This window comes from Metopolophium dirhodum, chromosome 4 (assembly GCF_019925205.1).
Source record: "Metopolophium dirhodum isolate CAU chromosome 4, ASM1992520v1, whole genome shotgun sequence".
NCBI classification, from domain to species: Eukaryota; Metazoa; Arthropoda; class Insecta; order Hemiptera; family Aphididae; genus Metopolophium; species Metopolophium dirhodum.
The window spans coordinates 35,983,161-36,006,728 of NC_083563.1; the positions used below are offsets into that span (position 1 = coordinate 35,983,161).

The 23,568-nt window shown below is 28.2% G+C and overlaps 2 protein-coding genes and 1 pseudogene across 6 annotated transcripts; 1 reads left to right on the top strand and 2 right to left on the bottom strand.

The window, feature by feature from the left end:
- Window positions 1–6,657: 6,657 nt before the first annotated feature.
- Window positions 6,658–15,503, bottom strand: LOC132942678 (delta-1-pyrroline-5-carboxylate dehydrogenase, mitochondrial). Of its 4 annotated transcripts, none has more exons than XM_061011275.1 (13): window positions 15,152–15,503; window positions 14,319–14,411; window positions 12,831–12,907; window positions 12,018–12,151; window positions 11,549–11,596; window positions 11,266–11,480; window positions 11,032–11,203; window positions 10,775–10,962; window positions 9,632–9,854; window positions 9,392–9,570; window positions 9,133–9,321; window positions 8,954–9,072; window positions 6,658–7,360 (listed from the first exon to the last, which is right to left on the bottom strand). In XM_061011275.1, the coding sequence occupies exons 2-13, from the start codon at window positions 14,369–14,371 to the stop codon at window positions 7,248–7,250; spliced, it is 1,710 nt and encodes a 569-aa protein (XP_060867258.1). In that variant the 5' UTR covers window positions 14,372–14,411; window positions 15,152–15,503; the 3' UTR covers window positions 6,658–7,247. The 4 variants fall into 4 exon arrangements, with proteins under 4 accessions (XP_060867258.1, XP_060867256.1, XP_060867257.1 ...); XM_061011273.1 differs by having other exon boundaries at window positions 14,319–14,414; XM_061011274.1 differs by lacking the exon at window positions 15,152–15,503 and having other exon boundaries at window positions 14,319–15,104.
- A 2,716-nt stretch (window positions 15,504–18,219) lies between these two features.
- On the bottom strand, window positions 18,220–21,320 carry LOC132943474 (EARP-interacting protein homolog; annotated as a pseudogene).
- A 136-nt stretch (window positions 21,321–21,456) lies between these two features.
- LOC132943473 (immunoglobulin-binding protein 1b-like) lies at window positions 21,457–23,039 on the top strand. Of its 2 annotated transcripts, none has more exons than XM_061012485.1 (4): window positions 21,457–21,760; window positions 21,813–22,039; window positions 22,128–22,616; window positions 22,682–23,039. In XM_061012485.1, exons 1-4 carry the CDS (start codon window positions 21,635–21,637, stop codon window positions 22,872–22,874), a joined length of 1,035 nt encoding a protein of 344 aa, XP_060868468.1. In that variant the 5' UTR covers window positions 21,457–21,634; the 3' UTR covers window positions 22,875–23,039. The 2 variants fall into 2 exon arrangements, with proteins under 2 accessions (XP_060868468.1, XP_060868469.1); XM_061012486.1 differs by having other exon boundaries at window positions 21,623–21,760; window positions 21,818–22,039.
- Window positions 23,040–23,568: the final 529 nt, after the last annotated feature.

Here is a 23,568-nt window from a genome sequence, read left to right on the forward strand (position 1 = left end):
AGGAAGACTGTAGGCTATGTGACATCACGCTACGACCAATTAATAGAAGTGCTCAAACAGGGATTTTGAGAGATTTACGATGGAAATATTTGTTTATAAATGGTTGCTATTGGTTATAGGAGAAGTAATTAATAGAAATAGTATTTATTTATTATCGGTTGCTATTGGTTAATCGGGCGGATCAGGTACACAAGCATGCATCAAATCGCACATTGCCTACCAGGGTGCAGGCTGAGTTGCACTTACTGCAGGGAGTTACACCAAAAAGAAGTTGAACAATCACAATTTTTTTTTGTCATTTTTTATGGGCCACGAAGTGCGCAGGATCAGCTATATATTATATATAAATGAATGTTTGTGTGCAGATCTCTGGGAAGAAGATGGACTGGTTTAAAAAGGGTTAAATTTGTTTTTTTCATTCATCGGATTTTAGTACGGTTAGGTTAGGTTAAGATTATGTATTAATTGATTATATTAATCCACCGTATTATATCAAAATAAACTTGGTATAACTTTGATACCTACTTTAGAGTTAAATCATATACTTACGTACGAACAGTACTGGGTCCGCGATCTACTGCTGCGAATCAGAATTTTTATTCCAGGCAACAGAAGAGTTAAGATGAATTTTGAACACCCATACACCGAATATTAAATAACGAATCGAACAAAGTTTGAGTCACATAGAGCTGGTACATTTAACGAGCAACGAAGTGCACAGGATCAGCTAGTATATTATTATAAAAATAATGTTAATAATTTTTAAATTAGTTTAAAATAATATATCATTTATTTGTCGTCTAATAAGTAAAAAAATAAAACAAATGTAAAATTAAAAGTATTAATTACGTCATTTCATATTCTTTTTTTGTTATATACCGACGAAAATATTAAATTTAAAATAAATAAATGTGAAAGTAAAAAATATTATGTTTAATCAAGGGAAATGTTTACCCCGCGCAACGGAATAGGTTCTCATAACCCACACGACCTACCGATGGTTAAGAGGATGTCAGCGCACTATTTGTTTTTTCTCTTTGACCCACGCGCGACATAGACAAAACGCATTTGCGCAGAATCGTTATTTCTATGTTTTCAAATAATCTTAGAGTAAAATCACCCATTACAAAAAAGATAGAGAATAATATTTTTGCGGGAATGTCATATCGATTTTAGATTTTATTGTTATTTGACTTTGTATTTGAGTTTCAAAATAAACAAAAAAATGTTGTAAATTTAAATGATGTTTAAATTGTTTTGAAACAATATTTAGAGAAATCGATAAAACATTCCCTCAAAAATATTATTCTCTATCTTTTTTGTAATGGGTGATTTTACTCTAAGATTACTAAAAAACATAGAAAAAACGATTCTGCGCAAATGCGTTTTGTCTACGTTGCGCGCGTGGGCCAGAGAGAGAAAACCAATAATGCGCTGACATCCTCTTAAGTACCGATCTCTCAAATTTGATAAAAATATAAGAGGTCCTCGTGAAGAAATTGCTTATAACTGCGATCACAGCGATCGGATTTGTAGATATAATATACTTTTTGACCTTCATAGTATCTACATCAATGGTATCTAACTAAGTAATTTATAGAAGCTTGCAGCAAACATTTTTTTTAAATTTTACTGCAGCTAAAGTTTTACGAGATATGCGCCAATGGCCAATGTATGCTATCGTATAATTTGGCACACATCAATATTGTATCAGGAAAATCAGTGCAGCTGCAGGTCATTCATGTTTAAAGTAAACCTGCTTACTATAATAATATAGGTAATTAAATAGGTAATATTCGAGGTAATATTGTTCCACAAAAAACACTCAAGAGTTAGTGCTGCAGCTGCAAACGCAATACCTATATTATACTTTAGGCCTGAGGCGGCATAGGTTACCTAAGGTTAATAATTAATATACAAACTATACTGTAGGTGGTCTATAACTAGCCAACTATACTCATAGATATGAATATTTGACAATAAAAATTTATTTATACTCGTTATTTAATCAAACTGTAAGAAGCGGCCCAGTAAGTACTCTGCTGTACAGTAAGTGTCGAATACTCGAATGTACCTGATATACCTGAATATATACCAGATTATAAGATAAATCGTTGAATTCGAAAAACGATTCTGGGTGGAGACGGTCTGTTAACCTTTATTACCTGCTAACTACTAAGCACATAATAATATATTGTATTATTTATTTATATGTATTTGGATTTTAAAGTATAATTTATTTTACTATTATTAGTATAACGATATGTGGAATTAGTTTTTGCCAAAAACATGTCATTTATTATATTATAATTAATTATCATTAAAGTATAATACACTAAGACGACTAAGTATATTATATTTATATCATATATATATTAACCTTTGACTTTTGAGACGGTACCAACTTCCTGTAGAACGTTGTGAAAGGTTTGCGTTGCATAAATACTAAATAAGAAATAGTTCAAAATGAATTTAAATATTTTGAAAATATCATTGTGTATATACCTTGTTTCAAGTTTCTATGAATAATAATTTTGAACGACAACGAAGTAGGTAACTAAAGTCGTTATTATTCCAGTTAAATTTCCAATTTCACCTACAATAGAACTTCAAATATCTATAAAACAAATTGTGATTATATTATTATATTTTAAAGATTCTTGGGGATTTTAGCAAGACCAGTAGGTATTTATTTTTTTTTGGCAAAATTATTACCTATAGTAAATATAAAGAAATATAATGGTGATAATTATTATTGTTTGTTTTCTGCAATCTCGTTCTTCTTCTTTTTCGTGTCCGGATTAACTCGTTACACGATAGAATTATTGATTTATAGTATAGAAACAGCTTATATCAATAATTACGGTTAGCACGAAAAATGTATTATTATCATGAATTATGGAAGATCGAAATCTAGTGGTCAATGGTCACACATTGATTCGAGCAAAAGAAGAAATTCATTATACTTAATACTTGTGAGATAGGTACCAGAAAATATTTAACTTACGACAGTGGCGTAGCAAAATAGCCTATCTCGGACGCCGTTTAATCATAATTTTATTAGTTAAATAGTTAAATGTATTAAAATATCGTATTTATGAGATCTCAGAAAAATGGTATTAATAAAATATTATAATTTATAACTCAGTGTTTATTACCTACGAAATTTCAAAATGATACCAATTACATAATATAAACAGTTCATGGTTATTGCATTTTTCCATCCAAAGTTTCTACTTACTACTTTATAAAATGTAACCTGAAGTATCCATATTATATACTTACTTACATTATATTATTTGAACAATATATTTTATATTAATAGAATTTTTTTGATTAATGTCAACTATATTTTTAATGAGACTTAAATAGTTAAATAGCTTATCTATAGTCCTCATATAATGATTTTTCTTGTTTTAAATAATCTTTAATAAATGGGCAAACAAATATATAACACAGTTTTTCTTTATAGTTAATCCTCTCCCCCCATAAAAAAATTGTACCATTAATAAATATTTGTATAAATATTATATTATAAATTGTATAAATTATTTTCAGATAAAATTCGTCAAAAATGAATTAGGTATAACCCCTCCCGAAAAAAATTCTGGCTACGCCACTGGATGTTTTAAGTTCAAATTTGGACAACATTGAATATTTAAACTGAGAGTCGGTAATGATGTTAGTTATTTTGGGGTAATTTATAAATATCATTCGTTTGTAAGTACTTGAACATTTTGATGTAGGTATATTATTATAAAGGTATATTTTATATTGTATACACACAATGACATTTTCAAATGCAATTTTTTTGGCAAAAATGAATTCAACCTACTGTATTGCCCATGCATGTATAATAGTAAAATAAATATTACTTTAATAGCAGTAATATCGTCAATATTTTACTTAGTAAGTGCCTAATATAAGCTGACAGGCCGTCAACGCTCAAAATCGTTTTTTCTATACAATGATTTAATTATTTCTAATACAATGTTCCTCGTAAGTTGTTCCTATTCCATTTAAAAATATCAAAATACATAATCACAATAGGTAGGTACTTTCTATAAGCGCGTTTAAAGAAGTTTAAAACCATTTTAACTATCCAACCTTAGGTACCTAGATAGGAACTTGGACTTTTTCAGCAAATATTTATTTTATAGTTTTCTATACACTGTAATATTTTCAAAATATTTTGACTTTGTTTGAGCTATTTATATATATTTTCAATTTTTATTCTAAAAATGTCGATACCAAATTGTCTGTTGAGTCAAAAGCTTGAAAATTGATTACCTACCTTATATATAAGGTTATATACGTATATACGGGTCCCACTTTTTCTCATTAGTTACCTACTCACCAAAACTCAGAATATTATTGTACATTAATTATTTTATTAATAATAATACAATAAATTATTAGAAACATATTTTTTAATTTTTATTGAAATTTATTTTTTAATAATTGAAAGTCCATGCCCCATGGCTATCTTCCGTGCTTAAATTTTCTTATTTTTCTATACAGTTTAACCTTATTTTATCTGAATTTGTGTCTAAATTTCTTTAACGCGTAAAAGTGTATCATAGAACTTTGCAACTCAATTATTAATAATAAATCTTTTAAATTTTCATAATTGTACAATTTAGGTACATTTTATTTTTTTGTTTAAAAACAGTAGGTATACACGATAAGTAGTCAAAATAATGCTTCGATCTTTTTTGGTGGGAAAGTGAATCCAGTTGATTTATCCATTAGGTTAAAACACCCAATACTTTCAAAAGCACCGGGAAAAAAAACAAATTAACAAATTAAGGAAAACGGGGAATTATTTTACGCAAAATAAGTCCTCGACAAAATCGATTTTGGATTTTGGTAACTCCAAAAAAAATTGAATGTAGATACATATTCACTTGATTTATCATGGAACGATTTTCTTTTTTTGTTGTAATTCAAAAACATATAACCGCAGGTAGGTGGTACTTAAAATGTACACTTAACGTTTGTTTTGTCATTTTCTTTACTTCAAAATATTTTGGCTCGTTTTGAGCTGTTTAGACACATTTAAAATTTTCAATTTGTTCAGTTTTTTTATCTATAAATGTCAGTAAAATAGTAATTGTAGGTTAAAAAGCTTGAAAATTTGATACAAGGCTCCTTACACATCGTTACAATATCAGTTTAAAAATATTAAAAATACACATGCAAGATTCTTTTTTATAAGCATTTTAAATTCAAATTTTGACAAAATTGTTCAAAACAAGGTTCCACGTAAGTTACCAGTTTGTACAGTAGCTGGTAACCTAAGAATATGTAATCAGTTTATTTTGTAGACATTTGAAGTTTAAATTTGGATGAAATTATATATATTTAAACGAAAAATAACGTAATAAATAGTTATGTTGTAATTTAAAAATATTATTCCTGGGTTCCTAATTGACAATATTATATTTATTAATATAGGCTTACAGATCGTCTTCACTCAAAATTGTTTTTCATATACAAAGATTTTTTATCATTGAATCACCATTCATTACAACAGTGACCCACACAACAACTATCGTACTTACAGCAAAGCGGTTACTCGCTTGCCCACCTTTTTTTTAATATGAAGATTTCTAAACTTTATGTAGGTAACTATAATAAGACTCAAGATAATAGTTTTAAAGATACTTATGAGGACTATTATAATAATTTGAAAATTTAGTAATTCTGACTAATTAGTATTAATAATTAATATATGAGAATTCTATATTCTGTTGAATTGGCTAACTTAGGTAAAAATAAAAAGATGCCAAAGCCACAACTACTGAATTAGATATTAGACTTATCTCATACTATAGTATTTTCTTTGTTTACAGATTGACATACAAACTAAACATTCAAATTGTCCACAGTAAAAAAAAAATATTTAATACCTATACTATAATGTTACTAATAAAAAATAATAAATAATAAATGTAATCATTTTATTTTTTAATTTTGAATGATTTTTGTTTGCATATTTTATCAAATTAATTTCTGTAACTTTCGAATCCTATTGCTATTGGTCATTGATCACAGCAGTTACAAAAACATAAATTTAATAATATACATATTATATTTTATTTGAAAAATATTGGATTTTTAAATACTATACATAAAAACATGATTAATTAATTGATAGAATTCATCAGACTTTAATAATAAAAAAAAACCAACGAGACAAACATATTCCTATGATAATCATCCAGATCGTAATAAAGTAGCATGTCTATAATTTAACCTTAAATGTTAAAAAAAAATTATAATAATAAAAGATAAATATTTTGTAATGATCTAAAATTAAAATGCAAATAGCTAACAGGTGAAATAAAATAAAATATAGTAATTTGGAGTGCTGTAACCCATATAAAAAATGATGTTATATTTCAAAAAAATTTTTAATTTTAAATATAATTTTTATAAGCAATTCATTTGACACCAATTACCATCACTCTATTCACAACAAATTTTCTAATTTAAATTTAATTTTCTCAATATTATATTATATGAGTGCGTATACACTGCAAAAAAACTCTCATATTTACATCATACAATAACATTTTTAATTAGATAAAAATAGAATTTTGAAAGTAGAGTAACTAATAAATTGATTATAGCTGAAGTATGGTACTAAAAAACTATTTCAATGATATAAATACATTTATTCTCTAATTACAAGAATTCTCTGGTTTTTAATATAATTAACACATTACTAGGCCTTTTATCATCACTAAATTAATAACCAGATTTAAATTATAAAGTTTAATATAAACAAACATTATTGTTAAATATAAATTTATCAGACCAATATCGGTCAGCATCATATAGTGATGAACATCACTATTTACAATTAACAGTTTAGTTCAGTATACTTTCAAAACTGTAATAATACTAAAGCTAAAGATTAGCCAGTGGATTCAAAAATGGGTGTATCAACATTACAGTAGGAAAAATATTAATATCAATAAGATGGAAAAAAATTAATAAATTTAAAAAAAAATTATTTTTAATTGAATCTCTCATACTTTGTATGTGTAACTTGAAAGATTCTTTCAGATTATTTTAAAAAACTCTAAATAGTATTTATCCTATAAAATATAAAGGAATTGCTTCTTTTTTTCTATCTTATTAGTACTTTAGTAGTATGGGATTCAATCGATATCACAGTTTTCCTAGTGTTATAGTGAACATATAGCAAAATACTAGATCTTGTTTAAACCAGTACATTATTAATCCATGTAAGGATATTTCCATTCGGTCAACGGTACAAATGTTTCTTTAACAGATTGAGGTGACGTCCATCGTAGAACATAATGTGGACCACCAGCTTTGTCATTTGTACCTAAAATAAGAAATTATAAAATTATAAAATAATAAAACTATTAATATTATATTATATAATTGTAATCATGAGTTCAGAATTAATTAGTATTATTCAATCAATTTAATTGTTATGCTAGTTTATATTATTGTAAACAAATACTGCATCATTATACGTCAGATGAAGCATATTACCTATATAGAGAATAAAAAGAACTTATCAATCATCTCACCATCACCATTCTCAATTTTTTTTTAATTTAGCCGCTACATCATGTTATATAAGGAAACAAAAACGGACATTCAAAATTATTTATTTAAAATTTAAGTTTATAATGAATTTCTGAAATTAACCAAACACTGAAAGACACCATAGAATTTTCAAGAAAAAAGTAATATTCTATATTGTACATCTTGAAACGGTCTTAAGAAACTAACTACATTTCTACTACATTTACATGAAAGAAACATAATGGTGTTTAAACTGAAAAAATATCAAGATAAGATATTTGACCCCCAGACGTTAACAGCCATATGACGTAATTTGACATTAGGACATTAGTCTGTCAGTTTTTTAAACAATTTTTTTTATTTATTTATTCAGTTACATTTAAATAGTACAAAAATAATATGTAGTTTGAAAATAAATTCAGTATTAGATAATTATTTTAATGAAACAAAAAAAAATTAAACAATAAATGTGCAAATTTACAAATAACAATATTCTAAAGAAACTAAAGGAAATAAAATAGAACTATACTGAACTGAATTTAAATATAATAATGATTAATATATTTAATATTATTTAAAAAAAAACATCAGTGAGTTGTCATACTGAGTTGTATTAATTATCTATCAAAATTAAACTAATCTCCTTATCCCCAAAAAAGTTTTTAAAAAAATTGTTATTTCATAATACTAGTACAGTCTATACCAGTATTTAAACCTATTTGTATACCTCATCGGGGGTCTCATTATACATATCCATGACCATACCTGTAGCCTGTAGGGGTATATTACACACCCACTATATGTACTAAATAGTGTATATATAAATAAATATGTACAATCAAATAAATTACAAAAGTAAAATAATTAATTTTTGCAGCAAGTGTTGATAAAAATGACAAGAATTATTCTCATTATCTGTTGCCACTCATAATCTCGATTTCACATCATATAAATTTGTTCAAAAATTGCGATTAATAACATTTGATTAGGTAAAAACCCGGTTAACCTGTACAAAGTTACTTTTTCAGTAAATCTTTAAATGAAATTTAAAAAAACACGGATTTTAGTGTAAATGCCCTTAAACATTCTAAAAAAATTATAACAATTACTTTAAAATTTAAAATTGTCAAAAAATGCAACAAAAACTTCTTATTCTGATTCAAATGTACATTTTAACATATATATTATAAAACGAGCATCACATGGAAAATAATGCTAAGTGCATCAAAATAACAACTCTAGATTTGATTTAAAAAATGTTGCGAATCATTTTTTTAAGGTAATAAAAGTACTTCTCCGCCCATGACTACAACAACTATATATATTGACTTATAACTTCCAAGTAAATAACCCATTGTTAAATTCAAATATTATTCCAAATTACCTGACATTCTGCTTCCACCAAATGGTTGTTGTCCTACTACAGAGCCTGTAGACTTATCATTAAGGTAAAAATTACCAGCTGAGTATTTTAATGTTTCAAGAGATTTTTTTAAAAAGTTCCTGTTAGAATAAAAAAAACCAATAAATAAGTACAAATATTTTTGTATTTGATTTTCTTACTTGTCCTGAGCAAATACAGCTCCAGTCAATGCATAAGGTGTAGAACTAATAACGAGATCAACTGTTTTATCAACTTCTGAATCTTTATAAACATAAACAGTCAATAGGGGCCCAAAAACTTCTTCAGTCATAATTTTATCTAAAGGATCCTTAGTCTCAACTATAGTTGGCTGTATAAAATATCCTTTACTAGAACGGAAATATTTAATATTATACACAAAGATAAAATATTAAGTTTAAATATATTTTAATTAATTACCTGTTGTCGTACTGTCCTCCACCAATTATTTCCAAATTGGGAGACTTCTTGGCATGTTCAATATATCCAGTAATACGATTAAACGCTTTGTCATCAATAACTGCTGAAGCAAATGAATCAAATTCATTAACATCCCCAATTTTCAACTTATTACGGAGTTCAAGTAGTCCTTCTTTAATCTATTTAAGAAAAACACAGTTAAAATTGTAATATAAGAGTTACCATAAATAACAATATTACTTTAGGCCATAAAGATTGGGGAACGTATAGTCTGGAACAGGCGGAACACTTCTGACCACAATATTCAAATGAAGATCGAATAGTGCCGGTAACAACAGATGTCACATCAGCTGTCGGATGAACAAAATGATAATTCTTACCTCCACATTCTCCAATCAATCTTGGAAAGTTAACATAGCTATTAATGTTTTTTCCAACTTGGGTCCATAGTCGATTAAATGTCCTAGGAAAAAAATAATCATTTATTATGATATTACATTACACATCAATGGAACAAACAAATTTAATAATCCAAATAATATTAATGATTTACCTAAATATAAACATTTATATAAAAAAAATCTTTTTTTAAATGTACCATTGTTAAGTATTTTAGGTTTTTTTCAAATTCATATTTAAGAGAAGAATACTTTTCTAAAAATTAAATATTGTGTGTATTTATGAGGAATTTTATAAGATCTCAAAAACCACTATGCGTTATTCCAGTGGCGTATATAAGGGCTAGTGGGCTACAGCCCCCCCGAAATAAGTCTTTTTAAAAATAGAACAACAATACATTTTATTTGGTACTATTATAAGTTATAATTTTCATAGCCTGTTGAAAAATAACAAATACAAATATATTTATAGAAACTGTTAAATATATAGTAGACAATAGCCGCTAAGTAATAGATTACTTGCTAGTTTCTATCTACTATAGCCCATCCCAAAAATTATTTCTATATACACCACTACGTAATACATTAATATTCATTAAATATTTTACAAAATATTAAACATGAGATAATCAGTCTGTTATTGATTCAAACGATTACACATTTCAAGATGATTATTTCTACAGGTGGACAGAAATTTAGCAAACAAATGTTTTCTGTTCATTTGTGATAATTTTTTTAAAGGAAATAATTTAGCACAATATTTTAATACCCAATAACTATAATCAGGCAAAGGAGGGACAAGATATTCATTTTTTATTTTTACTTGGTAAGTAAGAAATATATGAAAATATTTATAGTAGATTGAGTTATAAATTTACGTTTAACTTTTATGTTAAAAACAATACTATATTTTGTATGTCTAGACAATAAACATAATGCCCGAGTTAAACACAGTAGCATACATTTTATAAATAACATTTCTTACGGAACAGATCCAGTAAAGTTGATACCCGATAAATGTGGAGATGCAGTAATAGTATCACCAAATACAGGACCGTCTGCTGGGATAAAATTAACTACACCAGGTGGAACTCCTGCTTCAGTCATGATTTCGTAAATAACCCAATTTGATAACAAGGCTGTATCTGAAGGTTTCCATAAAACAGAACATCCCTAAAAAATAAAATTACAAATTTAATAGGTATAAGAAAAATTATTTGAAAATCAATAATTGGTAATTACCATTAAAGCAGGAGTGTACGCTAAATTCCCACCAATTGCAGTAAAATTAAAAGGAGACACAGCAGCAACAAATCCATCAAGACCTCTATAACGCAAACTGTTTAATGTGACATTTTTATTTTCACTAATTGGTTGATATTTTGTCAATTCCTTGGCAAAAAATGCATTTAACCTATAATTTGATTAATATTAGTTGAATAGTTTTCAACAATTATATTCACAATTTTAACAAACTTGATAAAATCTATTAATTCAGCAGATGCATCAATTTCAGCTTGTATAACTGTTTTTGACTGACCGAGCATAGTAGCTGCATTCAATTTCATTCTATATTTTGTCGCCATCAAGTCAGCAGCCTTAAGCCAAATTCTTATCTTTTCTTCCAAAGGCACAGTATCCCATTTTGTTTGAGCTTCAGTAGCAACTTTAATTGCTTTTGCTACTAAATCCTTTTGAGCATATACAAAACTTAATAAAACTGGTTATTGATATTTTATTAATAAATACAAATACTTACTGATGATGCATAGTAAAATTTTGCGATTTTCTTGCTGTGATTGTGTGGCTAAAACAAAGTGTAATGTCATTAGAATATGTTAATTAAAAATATAATATTATTTTAATCTACCCCATCAACTATACATATTCATAAATCTAAGTAAAAGAACAGGAGATATTAACTATTAATGAGTAAAGTCCAAATATATACCAGAATAAATAAAAGATACAAATGATAAAATAAAAACCCTTCAGATAAAAAAACTATTTGGTAGATCATAATACTTATATAGTCAAATTTAACATATATATTTTATAGATTTTAAAATGAATCATATATTTGATTAAGAATTTTCAAATGTAATTTAAAATATATTTATTTATTGGTTATATAGTATTTATTAATAGCATCGCTATTATCAAAATAATTAAATACATAGGTATACAATAAATAAATATAACTATACAATAACACCAAAATGTCTTACCATAACTTGATATCTAACATCTTTTGTCTTGAATTTTTCATTACCAATGATAATAGGTACATCTTCCACATTATTAGACAAACGTTTTAATTCTGCTTCGATTTCTTTGCGTTCTTTGCTGCCAGGCAAGTATTCTAAATAAATATAAATATGGTGTTATAAAGTAGTAATTAATTAACTAAAAACAAATACTTTTACAATTGAACCTTTAAATTAAAATCAAATAAAACTTTGAATTCATATTAAAGGCAAAAATTAAGAAACAATATTAGCTACAATACTAGAAATATATTAATTGTAGACATTACCTTATTTTATTCAAAACCTATATTTAGAGTATAATTATATTGTTTTAAAATAATTAAATAAGTAATTACTAGACAGGTTGTATGTAACTGATAATTATAAGAGCTTCAATAAGCTGTTTAAATTATTACTATATATTTTTTTAGATAAAGCTCTTAATATCATGGTACTTTGACCTTAAATAAAAAACCATTTAACAATTATTGTAATTGATTGATAAATATTTTTTCTAATAAATCGAAAATTTGGTCCAGTATATTATACTTTCTTTACATATTATTTTTTACTTTACACAACACACAAATATTTCTATTAATTGTGTAGGTAACATTTATGAGGAAGAAAGTGCCTAATAGAAATTACATTTGCTTACCTAAAAGTGGTTAGTTTTCAACAGTGAAGTGTTTAATTTTAGGCAGTGAAAGGGAACACCATAAATATTTCTATTAATTGTGTAGGTAACATTTATGAGGAAGAAAGTACCTAATATAACTTACATTTGCTTACCTAAAAGTGGTTCGTTTTCTACAGTGAAGTCTTTAATTTTAGGCAGTGAAAGGGATCCAATGCTTCGGCAACATAAGCTAAAAATTAAATAATAAATTAAATTTCATCCAAAATATGAATATTATGTACATTTATATTATAATGTAGGTAGATAAGATATTTGATTGTTCCATTTGTTCAAGTATATTTTACAACTCGGTATACAAGACCTGGTAGTTAATATTTCGTATATATTTGATTTGGTATAGAATTTTAAATCTTCATTTATCAGTCTATTTTGGTCAACGTTATTAATGTCTTCAGTTAAAAATACTGGTCAAGGTTGATCATGTGTCGACTAGCATTTATTCATACATGTTTTAAATAGATATTTAAAATGAGTGAAACACCCACCAAAATAATTTTAATACATAATATTGTTTTATTTCAACTATTAATAAAACAATCCTATTGTATTAATATATATTTGACACATTTACGAAAATGAAACAGTTGAGGTTAGTCTAATTGTATATAAAATATGGGATCCATTAGAGGTCTTGATTTTTATTTACAATTTTAGAATTGGAAAGTTTGCCAGTATTCAAACATTCTATTTTACATACTAATATTATACCTCAAATCTAGTCAACAAATCTTGGGCAAAATATGGTAAAATAATAAAAACTATAATTTTTTTGATATGCATTTAACATATATGTTTGTTTTAATAATTGTATGTTTAAAATAATTATTTTTTTATTTTAATTGATTCCTTCTTAAATTTATTTATTAACATGTCAATTATTGTCAACTAAAATAATTATTAATTTTAATAATTTAAAACCCATACATTTTTAAAGCATAACAATAAATTTAACTGTGTAGGTATCAACCAGTTAAAAAATTATGTTTTGTTTATCTTAATTATTTATTTACATAACAATACTGGTTATGTAACTTGTTGTAAAATAAATTTAAAAACCATGACCATAGGTAACATTGATAATTGGTTCTCAAGCACTCTCAGCTCTCTAAACGTAAACTCTTTACTAATAAAAGACAATTGTAAACACTTGAAATTTGGAAATATATATTTATAAACAATCTTCTTTAAGTTTGAATAGTGTATGTACCTATAATGTATACACGGATAGGTGTAACAACCTGTAATCAGTTATAAAAGTTTGAAGTTATTGACACAACCAACCCTAAATGCATTAATATCTACACAGCCTGGAATACCTAAGTTTTTAAATCAATTAATGAGTCGTTTTTGAGAGAATTAGTTTTAATGGGTACACAAAATACACCAATAAACGACATTAAATTTAGGTTTTTAAATGCAAACCATGCATGTATTTGTGTGAAACATTTGGTCATCTCGGTCTCTAACCCAACATCAGACCATTGGTTACTGGAAAACCCTGTTTAAATACCTAATTCAGTTGTAGGTGTAGCCACCATAAACGTCAGTAGGTGGTAGTATATTTGAAAGTTTTTTTTTACCTTTGAAATCCTTTGAGCGTGGCCGACGAGAAACGATTGGCGTTCGACAACATCGTGATGTAGGTAAGTGTCGTTCGTTTGACAGCGTACGATTTGCTGGGCAACAACAAAACGCAATGGCAATAACAATAAATATACGTTATAATATTATGCTGTAATTTTTGAAAAAAAAAAAAAAAAAAACGATTTATTCCCCTAGAGGAGGAAATGAGCGACTTGGTGCCACGATATTATAGGCACCTCAATATTGAACTATAAACAATAGACGATATAGGCACCTTAATAATAATCTATAAACAGAAGACGATATAATTACAAAACAATGATATCGAACGGCTGACAACGTTTACTGTGGTATTGTCATCAAAATAAATGTCGCGCACAGCGTACTGCACTTGCATTGCACCACTGCAGTACTGCGGAAACAATTTTGTATGCCTCAAACGGCGGTGTCACTGTGTCGGTACTCGGTGAGCACGGTCTCAAAACGGGAGGGGGTAAAAAAATTAAGAAAAAAAATACTGTAGGACGTCGTTAAAAACACGGGTACGTGCCACGGACAGCTGATGGAACCGTCGAGAAAAACACTATTTTAATAATGACTAATGACAACGAAGCGTCGCAACTCGCGATTAATTACTATGCGTGATTATTTATTATTAAAACAGTAAAAGTTATGTAGATCATTGGACTGCCGACTTTCCCTCCTCACCGCATGCACTACTGCTACTACTACTACCATACTAAATATTAATAAATAATAATCGTATTAAGTATTATCGGCTATTTTTCAATTATTAATACTATTATTATGTGTTACTATTATTATTTACTATGTTATATTTTCGTACGACGACACGCGACGGCGTACGACGACCTCTCTGACACACGGCCAACGCGATATTGAATTGAAACTGGGACAAGAGTACAAAACAAGCGAGTAATTGGACGACAACGGTCGACGGAGCACCACCGCAAATTCGAATCGGCGGCCGCGGTCTCACAAGTCGCGACTGAACAGTTCAGACGTCTAGTGTACACTATACAGAGTTACAATATTACAGTGTACAACGCTATGTATAGTACAACACTATATAGTGAGTGGAGACTTTGATTGAGACACAATTACATAAACACCACTACGACGGCAGCACCACCAGCCACCACCACGACACAGTACTACAGTTGTAGTAACTAATCAGTAATCACTACTCACCACCCGGCCTTCACCACGCATAGCGATGGCGGTGGTGTCCCTCGCTCGGACAAACGACGCTGCGCGGTTGGTCGATGTCGGTTGCCAAAATGAAAGCAACGAAAATTACCACGGACGCGCGGATCCGTAAGTGCTGCCAACGTAAAAGCGCTGCGACACTAATATTATTGTCACACACCAGTCATTTCGAAATCGAAAAACGAGATGGAGCCAATACCTCCCCCTCCCGCCATCTTACAGAATCCAGAATACAGATCACCTATCCCATCCGAGTGCCGACGTTAGACGTCCGACCGGCGGTTAAATTAAAATAACGGTCGCAGTTGCCACTTGTATTGCTAGTTGCACGACCTTTCAATTCATCATAGCACCATATTATATACGTATTATATATATGCGTCAAATGTTAATATATGATTATTACTTATTGGTCAAACATCAAAACCGATCGTTTATTACGCTGTCCACTGTCCAGTAATTGCTCACTGGTCAGTAACACCGTGACGCAAAAATGATACTCTTCTACCAAATAACATTTAAATTAACTTAAGCCCATATAGCAATTAAAAAACTTAAAGTTTGTGAATTATATTATTACGACAATGCACGAGTGTTGGGCGTACTCAAGGGGGAGAGGGGTTAAATACCCCTTATTGGCCATATTTTTACGTCGATAACCCCCATTAAAAATTCCCGAGAACGACACTGTAAAAATATATAATTATAAACAATTAATATATTAGAACAAAATATCCCTTATTTTAAACAAAACGCTAGTGATTTAATATTCTTTAATTTATAATATAAATGGATACTTTACATAAGTAACGCGTCAAGTTAGTCGACAACGACGGCAACGATATGTTATTTGCTGAAATCAATAGTCAACGTTTAATGGACCAATAGTGGTTAGATAATGTTTTATATTAGAGGAACTTAAATGTTTAAAAATCCATTACTTGATGTCTTGATTAATAGACAATAATACTATAATAGTAGTTTGTGCAACTCGGACACTATAGCCGAACATAACCTAACCTTTTTATAGAATAGAATATTAATTTAATATAAAATATTAATTTATACAAAGTGCTGATTATCCTATAGTCCATAAAAGTACCTACCTAATTTATTTTGCCTATTAGTAATACAGTGGATTAAATTATTTTTTAAAATGTCATTGTGACTATTATGTGTATAAAATATAACAATTTAGGTACTTTACAAGTATGAGTGCACATACATAATATATATATAATAATAATAATTATAAAAAAATAACTAAAATATTATTATTCTTCATTTAAATATCTAATTGTATCCAAATTTAAATTAAAAATATCTATACAAAAAACTATGTTAAATAGTTAATTTTTTTTAATTTTTTGTTACAGTATAAATTACATAATATGAGAAATCTTGTTTTAAATGTTCAACTCTTAGTTATAAAAATTGAACATATACATTTTTACCTAGGTACAAAATAATTTGCAAATTTTCGTGATTTGGATGAGTTTTTTTTTTTTATAAATTTGAACTTTAAATACTTATAGAAAATTCTAATATTTGGTTAGATTTAAGCTAAAAAAATAAAAAAATATGTGACCACTGATTGAATATTGGTAATTTGTATTTTCTAATAATTGCTTGTAAGTGGGCAGTCATCGGTTATCCTCAGTAACGACAGTAACACAATTATTTGAGGATAGCAACCGCCCGCGGCCCGCCACTGTCTATACTAATATGGCCAGATATAATATTGCTGTATCTACTTACTACTTAGTAATAAATTATAACTTATAAGCAGCGTTTGGAAAAAATGTCTATGTTCAAAATTAGATAGCAATACAAAACATGCGATCACTTACCTACATCAATTAGACGATGAAACGAAATTCATTTTTTTAAAAATCATAAACAATTTTGATCAAATGTAATTTTTTTTAAATAGTATTATTTATTGTACGCACATGGTGATATTAAAAAATTTGTATTATTATATGATATTTAAGATATTTTTTTAATATTTATACAACTTTAAAAGCACAGGTATGTGTTCAAAACGACTATACAAGCTACTAACTACTATTTATTTTTTGGATGTTATTAATATGTTGTTAGAACCCTGTATTTTATTAAAGGGTAAAATAGGTCAGGTTTGAAATTACTTAAAATTACTGGTTGCTAACAATGTTAAGACTTATGTTATATAATTTATATTGGAAATTTATAATACTTTAACAACTGATAAATTAATTTTTACTTTATAGAGTTATGTTAGACTTTATTATTACATACATAAAAACCAACTGTTTAAAAATGATGCCTCACTCAAAATTTAATTTAAAAATTTATAAAACAATAATTTAAAGAAATGACCAAATAAACATGTTCATTCTTTTAAGTAAGTCAATAAAATAATAATATATTCCTTTTAAAAAATTTTGAATGTAAACATCAAACAAATTAAATTTTCAAGTTAACTTTCCAAATACTGCTTATAAGTTGTGGTAAATAGTTGTACACTATAATTTTCAGTAACAAGAGAAATATCTTAAACAAACTTTGGTAAAAACTAAAATATAAAATATGCTTTTGAATATAATATATTTTGAAGCCAATAATTACAAATTTTTACAGTAAAATCAAGGTAGATAACTAGATAGTCAATAACCGTGTGTAAAATGCACTTTACATAACTATATATTTTGTAATATGTGTATACACCTTAATATATTTTTAATTAAAATTCATAGACATAATTTAATTTTGAACAATAATTGAATGTTTATTTACAATGGATAATGTTCCTATACAATTCATGCTTAAAGAAAACAGTAATGCAAAGTTCACAATAGAATTCTAAGCTGTTCGTCTTTTGGTACTTTATTAAGCAATAAGCGACCATCATAACTTAAAGAAGCTAATATCCATGAATCTGCAGAGGACCATTCAACACAATACACAGAATCTTCGTGTTGATCACACGTGGCTACTATTTTATCTTCAATTGAAGATTTTGTTTTTATGTCTTCGTTTTCAACAGCTGATGAAGAAATTCCAGTTAAACATGTAATAAGGACTTGACCGTCACTTGAAGCTGTTCCAATTAATTCGTCGTGAACTGGGTTATATCTAAAACAATCAAATAACAAAACAAAATATTATGATGGTTGTTTAAGTTAAACACAAAAATAAAGTAAATAAATAAATCTAAAAATTGTTAGTTGCATTTAGGTTTTCAAATTAAAAGTTTAACTTGAAATACCATGTTTTTTTACTTTCACTAATTGATCATTATGTTCAAAATTAACTGTAATTTTCACTATTTATTTTATATGAAATTGTCTAAGTTAGGTTTCATAAAACCTAAAATATATAGTTTAATATGCATTATAAATAAATTATTGTTATAAAATATATTTAGTATTTCATAAAATTAAAATATTCTGATACGGAAGAAAAATAAAAAGTCTCCAAAGTTACGTTTTAATGGCCTTTTAATGATAAAATATGAAATACTATATAATTACAAAGCAGTATAAAAATAGTAAACATTTCAAGAAAAATATATTTTCACTAAATAGTAATTAATGTAGTGTATTTCATTATAATATGATTGTGTTTTATTACCTAAGAGACCAAATCCAATGAGAATGGTCAGCACGGGATATCAGAGGTTGTCTGGGATTACGTATATCCCAGAACTTAGAATATCCATCATCACCACATGTTGCCATATAGTATTGACGATTTGGATTAAAATCAAAATCTCTGAAATTATTTCAATATTATTATCATAAGAACACATTACATTCAAACATTTGAGATCAGAAAACAACTATATATTTACAACATGTACAATATATTTTTTACTATAACTAAAAAATAATCTTTTTTTTGTTTAACATTAAACTATTAAAAAGTACAAATATAAGTAATGTGTCTTGTACATATGGTAAAGAAATTTTTTAGTTTTATTAATTTGCGCTTAAAATGTATTATTTGAAAATATCATAATTCTTAAGAGGACGTGATACCCGCATGTGTTTTCTCTGTCTTACAAGTGTGTAACATAGCAAATTATATGCTCAACAGAACACGTGCAGCTCTATTAATTAAAAAACTAGAGTTAATTGACCTCTTATAAAATTTAAAGGTAAGATTATTATCTAGGCAATATTATATGCTTTTTATTATATTTTAATTTTAAAGCGAGTTGAATTATGAGTAGGTATTTTAAGATATACAAACAGTTTACAATTTTAAAATACTAATTACTTGCTTTAAAATTAAAATATAATTAAAGCAGAGTATGATATTGCTTGGATAATATTCTTACCTTTAAATTTTGTATGAGGTCAATTCACTCCAATTTTTAAGCTAACAGAGCTACACGTGTTCTGCTGAGCATATAATTTGCTATGTTACGCACTTGTAAGATCGAGACAACACAGGCGAGCATCACATCCTCTTACGCCATGTCCTAGCTGATTCGCATGCAAGCGGGCAAGAACAAAATAGCTTGTATTTCGGCGCAAGCGAACAACGAATTGCGTGCAGAACAGCACGGTAAATGTATAAATCGCACACACTAGCTAAGACATTTGTTAAGTTAGTTCATCAAACATTTATTATACCTAATAATTTGAGTATGAACTCCATCTAGACTCCATGCGATTTTTGTCTCAAAGTAAAATACAAAATGTCATACCTTTACCATCCAACACTGCAGTACATACAATTTTTACACCACTTTCACCCACATCCCACATCACTATATTATTATCGATAACAGAACACATGTATGCGTCATTTGTAGGATGAAACGTGGTCACCTAAATTAAATGAAATTTAAAATATTAAAATCGAAAAAAAAAACTGTAATAAATACCTTAACATCAGTACCATACTTCTCTGAAGGAAAAGTGATGACATTTTCTAAATGACCATCATTCTTTGGCAGTCGCCATAAAGCTGTACATTTCTCACAATCTCGTTCTATACTAGCATAACAAGTAGATATCAAGCATTTGTCTGTTGGAGAAGACGCTAATGACCATATTTCACCACAGCTATGCTCATATATCTAAAATATAATTATTATGCATGGTAATAACATTAATCATCAATTTGATCTTATTTTACACTATTTATTGGTAAAAAAAAAATGGTGACAATATTTTATCAATACACACTTGAGGACAAAGTGTATTGGTCTCTTCTTGTAGTTAAACAAGGTGTACTTGATTATTAGACGTGATCAACGACTGAGTTCCGATTAAAAAACAGTCTTGATCGTTTTCAGCGTACAAAGAACACAACGATCTGGCCTAAAACGTAAACAGGCTTAATATAAAATTACTCACATCCCAACAACATATAACTATGTTTTTTATTATTATCCAAGTACCTGAAATTCAACTCCATAAATTAGAGGATTGTTGGACATGATGTTATTCGACATTACTTTCTAGTATTTGATTTTAAATCTTTGAAGTTAAAATGTCAATAAGTGTCATCTAACATCTACGTAAACATCTTACAATCAACCAAAGTAGGAATTGAATATTGAGTATTAACTTGAATTTGAACTATTAGTACTATTTGATATTTCTACCAGTATTCTTTAAGCCCATGACAAAATAAACTTTAAACTATTATTTCTGCTTCTTATTAATAATTAATAGGTATTGGCATATTTATTATTTACTCCACACCACGGTCTACCTAAAGGCTAAAATATTATAATATAGTCCATGGTCGATGGTCCGTGCTCTACGCTAATTTTTAATCTGATATTATGTTATCTGTGTAGAATACTCATAGATCAGCAGGCCTGATAATATCATAGAACAATAATAATAACAATGATAATATGTATCGACTGATAAGAAAATTATCACAGATTACATGAAACATGTTGTGCATCCCATAGACTGTAACTTGCAAGTTGCAACCATCCGGCATTCCGAATAGGGAAACAAATAAAAAATAAAAATCAGTACTCCGAGATCCGTGGTAAAAACTAAAAGCGCCGTACGAATCCGAAACTTTTTTTGTCTCAATTTTCAACATATTATTTTAAAAATCTTTAAAAATGGCGACGGCGTCGGTGTCTGTAGAATTTCAAAACCTCACATTGTCCGAGTGCTTCGACCAAGGCCTGTCGTCTTACGAGAGTATTTGCGAGTCTACAGAGCCGGCCAAGGAATCTGGGACGCAGGTTTGTGTGATCGTATTAATGTTTTTCTGATGACTTTACCCTCTGTTTTCAGTACAGGATAATAAAATGCATGAAAATATTGGAGCACACTACACAACTCGTATCCGCGGCGGGCATGTTCAGCAACAACGAGACCATCGAAGAGATACCAACGGCTGATGTCAAATACATGTTATTGCCATTCATGTTGGGGTCTCTGGCCCTAAAACTCACAAACAATGGCAACAGATTGGACGTCGTCAAAACAGCGGAAGTATATTTCAGAGATTATCTACAGAGGTATGTATCGAAAGTGTGCTTGGTCATTTTAATGTTTTAGAGTTTAAACACGTCAACGGACTAAATTATTCATTTTGGGGTGTTGTAGGTGTAAAGATTATGGCTTGGCCGACCATACAATACCACCTGTGTACACAGACTCTGAAGAAACCACTACTCAGGCCACTATGGACTTTTCTCTCATGGCTCGTAGGCGTGCCGAAAAAATTAAGAACTACAAGGAACAAAAATTAATGGAATCTCAATTACAGCTATTGAAGGAACAGAATGAACGTGAGTCTGAAGATGACGAAATGAGAAGAAAGTATATAGTCTCTTTACTGAAATACAATATTGGCAAAGCTTTGGAAGAATTAGATTCGCTTCAAGCCGAAATGAGAATTTTACACTATAAATTGAAACATGAGAATAAAGACAACCCTGAAAATGCAAAATCTCAAAAGCTCAAACCTAAACCTTTAACGCCTATTATTATCACGAAAAATGAGTTGCAAAAACAAGTATTTGGTGCTGGCTATCCGAGCTTGCCAACAATGACAGTCGAAGAATTCTGTCAACAACGTATCAATGACGGAATGTAAGTATAAAATAAATATGTTTGAAGTTTTAAATTTCTTATTATATTATTTTTTCTTGTGTTAGATGGCATTTACCTACTGCTGATAATACCAAGTGTTTACAACAACCATCTGAAGCCTCAGAACCAGAACAAGAAGATAAAGAAGACAAAATCAATGAAGAACAAAAAGAAAACGAAAGACAACGACTAAATGCTCGTGACGAGTACAAAGATGACCATCGCCGAGGATGGGGTAATAGGCATAATAGAAGTTAAAGGGCCAGATAAGAGTCGTTAATATTATAAACATATTATATATACAAAATGTGTCTGTTTTGTATGAACTATATTACAAAATTGATGTATAATTCTTTACAAATACTATTAATATATTTTTTTAAATAGCTATATTAAATCCAAATAAATTTTGGTTATCCAAAAGTTGTATCATTGTTTGTAAATATGTAATTTCTTCATTAGGCAATTATATTTAAGACCTAAACATACATTGTATATAGCTTTAAAATAGTAAATTATTTGTTAAGGTATTGGAAAAAAATTATTTACTAACATAAGTCATAATTTGGGAAATTCAGAGACTGATCTTTAAACTTACCAGTCGCGATAGTAGAAAAACATAATTTAACATAATATGTTATGTTACATTTGTTAATAAAAATGTATATAACACAAAACTTAGCTGCTTTTTTTAAGATATTTTATATTTATAATGAAATTTTTCTTCTGGTTATAGTTGGTATTGAATTGTCATCAAATTTTATGTGATATTTGAAACAGCTTCATAGATGCAGACATGGTATAGGTGCATTGCCTAATTGTAAATTGATAATCCAACAGATTATTAGCTGCAGTGGTGTAATTAGTAATTAATTACTGGGGGGTTTGGGTGTCATATCATCCCAACTCAACTTTTTTTTTTAAAACTGGTTAACCATGTTTAAGTATACAC

Bases quoted from the DNA above. Each gene is read 5' to 3' on its own strand.
- LOC132942678 (XM_061011275.1), bottom strand. From the start codon at position 14,371: ATGTTGTCGAACGCCAATCGTTTCTCGTCGGCCACGCTCAAAGGATTT. The intron at 11,597-12,017 runs GTAAGACATTTT...ACTTTGTTTTAG, and splicing joins ATGTTAGATATCAAGTTATG to CCACACAATCACAGCAAGAA. The intron at 11,204-11,265 runs GTTTGTTAAAAT...ATCAAATTATAG, and splicing joins GAATTAATAGATTTTATCAA to GTTAAATGCATTTTTTGCCA.
- LOC132943473 (XM_061012485.1), top strand. From the start codon at position 21,635: ATGGCGACGGCGTCGGTGTCTGTAGAATTTCAAAACCTCACATTGTCC. The intron at 21,761-21,812 runs GTTTGTGTGATC...CTCTGTTTTCAG, and splicing joins CCAAGGAATCTGGGACGCAG to TACAGGATAATAAAATGCAT. The intron at 22,040-22,127 runs GTATGTATCGAA...GGGGTGTTGTAG, and splicing joins TTCAGAGATTATCTACAGAG to GTGTAAAGATTATGGCTTGG.